The 3,066-nt window shown below is 39.6% G+C and overlaps 1 protein-coding gene across 1 annotated transcript; it reads left to right on the top strand.

Annotated features, from left to right (window-relative positions):
- Positions 1-876: 876 nt before the first annotated feature.
- LOC107579904 (induced myeloid leukemia cell differentiation protein Mcl-1 homolog) lies at positions 877-2,655 on the top strand. The gene is made up of 2 exons (XM_016265688.1): positions 877-1,166; positions 2,317-2,655. The coding sequence occupies exons 1-2, from the start codon at positions 918-920 to the stop codon at positions 2,431-2,433; spliced, it is 366 nt and encodes a 121-aa protein (XP_016121174.1). The 5' UTR covers positions 877-917; the 3' UTR covers positions 2,434-2,655.
- The last annotated feature ends 411 nt before the right edge of the window (positions 2,656-3,066 follow it).

Raw genomic sequence — 3,066 nt, forward strand, 5'->3', positions numbered from 1 at the left:
CAAAGCGCAGTTCGTGATGGCGGTCTGGGAGGTTTATCAGCGCTTCAGCACGCCTCTGGGTCAGATACTCGGAAACAGCGCCTGAGAGAGAAGCTGTGGGTGGAACTGTAGATACACGACTCTGTGCGCAGATATAGAAACGCGCAAGACGTGACCGCGGTCTAATGTTAAATCGGGTTGTTTTAGTACACTCGCTTGCGAAATTCTATTCACAGGTTCAAATTTGAGAGTTTTCGTAAGTTATTCTTCACACGATTAAACTACATTAGAACACAACAAAAAGCGTTCACCCGGAGTTCACAATCTAGAAGAATCGTTGTTTTATGAGACCGTGTTGTATCTCAAGTCTGCTTTATTGTCAATTCTTCCACATGTACAGCACACACACACAGAGAATTGAAACTGCGTTACTCTCAGACCCTTGGTGCATACAGATAACATAAATACAGATTAAATACAACTGTACAAAAGGTCAAATGTAAAAAATATATATATAAAGCACAAGGCATATGGCAGATAGATTCTGATCTGATCAGCAACTTCTCATTAATGAGTGAATGTGGGGAAAAATAGCACGGTTTTGAATGTTACCGTGTTATTACTGCATGCACCCCTTTTTATTATTTAAAAAAAAAAATTGCGAAATGAGTATTACATTTCTAAACTAAAATTAAAACCGTAAAAATGGTTTTAATATACTTGGAATAAACCTGAAGTACTAAAATTTATGAAAGCAAATAAAAATTAACAGTATAGACATAAGTGACAAGAATACACGGCAAAATTACTAAATCTCTCTCTATATATAGTGCATTTTATATAATAAAAGCTATAATTATCTCAGTGATACTGAAATAGCACTGGTTTGAAGTATATGATGTGGGTGGAGTTGCTGATGTTAAGTGTCTTCTGCAGGAATGCTGCAGCGTCTGCAGCTGGAATCTCAAGCGGACGACATGAGCTTCATCGGCTGTATAGCAGAGACTATGTTCAACGACAACACCACCAACTGGGGCCGGATCGTGAGTCTGGTGGCCTTCGGGGCCGTGGTGTGCTCGCGTCTGAAAGAGCTGCAGAGGGAGCGGTGCGTGGAGACGGTGGCCCAGCAGATCTCCTCCTATCTGATCTCCGATCAGCACGACTGGCTGCTCAACAACAAGGGCTGGGTGAGTGACGCCAGAGGAAAATCTCACTCGCACTCTAATGGGAACAGCTTGTGTTTCCGTCACTGCATAATTCAGAGCTGTTCTCGTGTGTGTGTGATCTCGCTCTCACTCACTCACTCACTCACTCACTCACTCACTCACTCACGCTCTCTCTCTCACACACACACACACACACACACACACACACACACACACACACACACAACGTTCAGTCCATTCAACAAACTCAACCCCAGGAGCTCATGTATCAGACAGACCTCCATTAAATTCACACGCATAATTAACCCCAATAATGCATTCGAAGAATCATTATTTTATAAAGCAATAAATAAAAAATACACTCAGTTTGACCCGCATTATATGGAGCACCATTAGTGTCAAAAATACTTGTGGAATTGTCTTTGCAGTTATTGTGTAACACTTTTTTTTTTTTAACATCTCACACTTTTGGACTGAATTGTCGATGAACAGGAATATGCACATCTATTAAAGAACCACTGCAGAATAAAAAAATTAATAAAAAGAGTAACTTTCATCTGAAAGTGAAAGCTTATGCAAGGGAAATGGAGGGGGGTTTTTTGTTAAACTTTGCATTTTAGTCATTTAGCAGATGACTTGCAAATGAGGGCGTGTGTGTGTGTATATATACACACATATACATATACATGCATACACGCATATGAATTACCAGTATTGGAATGAATGGAATTTCATAATTCCTTAAACTTATAACTCCAGATTGCTCAAAAACAGTACAAATTGATCAATCTTAAATTTATTTCTGACAAACTAAATTGCTTTCATTCACTTTCAGATGGAAAGTGATCGAATATTTTTTTTTTATTCCGCAGTGGTTCATCAATGGACACGCACATTCATGCTTATCGACGAAATTCAGTCCTAAGTGTGAGATGTTAGAAAAATATTAAATATAGGCCTATTTACAAAAGTTGAGACCTTAATATAACTTCATAGCTCATTTTACAAAGTATTTTGACACTAATGGTGCTCCATATAAATGCAGGCCAAAATGAACCAAACGCAAAAAACCTGTAATCTCTTTAAAAATTAATTGTAAAAAGTGGGTCTTAAAGCATTCAGAAAGTTTTGAATGTGTTTTGAGGGCTAATGTGTGTGTGTGTGTCTGCAGCATGGATTCGTGGAGTTTTTCCGCGTGGAGGATGTGGAGTCTGTGATTCGTAATGCTTTGATGGCTGTGGTGGGATGCGCTGGGATCGGCGCCGGTCTCGCTTTCCTGATCCGGTGAAACTCCACTACCGTATCGCTCTTGTGACTGACGCTGAAGCACTCAGAAGCATGTCGTCTGGAGTCAAACTCCTGCTGTGCTCCGCTGGACTTGGCTTTAAGCCCCACATGCGCTCACCATCCCAGCATGCACGGCACAAAGATTGGGCTCGCCGTGAGCCAGTGAATAGCAAGATTTTTATTTTCTCTATATCTATTTTTTCTAATAAAAAGCATTCAGAAATGCATATGTGGTGCTTGCATCATTTGATTTCATTGCTTCACTTTGCAAATGTGTGTATATATATATCTCTCTCTCGATGAAACGTAGTGTTAATGTGGCTTTTGGTGTTCAGCAGCTCCTGAGTTCCTGATAATGAATCTGGTTTTGTTCAGATTGACCTTTAGGCAAAGAGAAGCGAGACGGACCTCATGTCAGAGTCTCTCGTCAACTGGAAAGTGAAAACTTTTCTAACACTCCGCCCAAAAATTCCAGTGCCACAAAGACTTTCACTTGTATTTCAGTATGTATTGTAGGCAATGAAACTGACTTCTCAAACTTTAACTGCACACTGGAATTGATTGTCTAACTATAATAGGAAGTTGCATCGTTTTTATTTGCAAAATCAGCTTTTTAAATTTTATTTTTAAATCT

Source organism: Sinocyclocheilus grahami, unplaced genomic scaffold (genome assembly GCF_001515645.1).
Source record: "Sinocyclocheilus grahami isolate Dianchi unplaced genomic scaffold, SAMN03320097.WGS_v1.1 scaffold21527.1, whole genome shotgun sequence".
Taxonomy (NCBI): domain Eukaryota; kingdom Metazoa; phylum Chordata; class Actinopteri; order Cypriniformes; family Cyprinidae; genus Sinocyclocheilus; species Sinocyclocheilus grahami.

Excerpts from the sequence above, each read along its gene's own strand:
- LOC107579904 (XM_016265688.1), top strand. The coding sequence starts at position 918 with ATGCTGCAGCGTCTGCAGCTGGAATCTCAAGCGGACGACATGAGCTTC. Across the intron at positions 1,167-2,316 it reads TGCTCAACAACAAGGGCTGG|CATGGATTCGTGGAGTTTTT; the intron begins GTGAGTGACGCC and ends GTGTGTCTGCAG.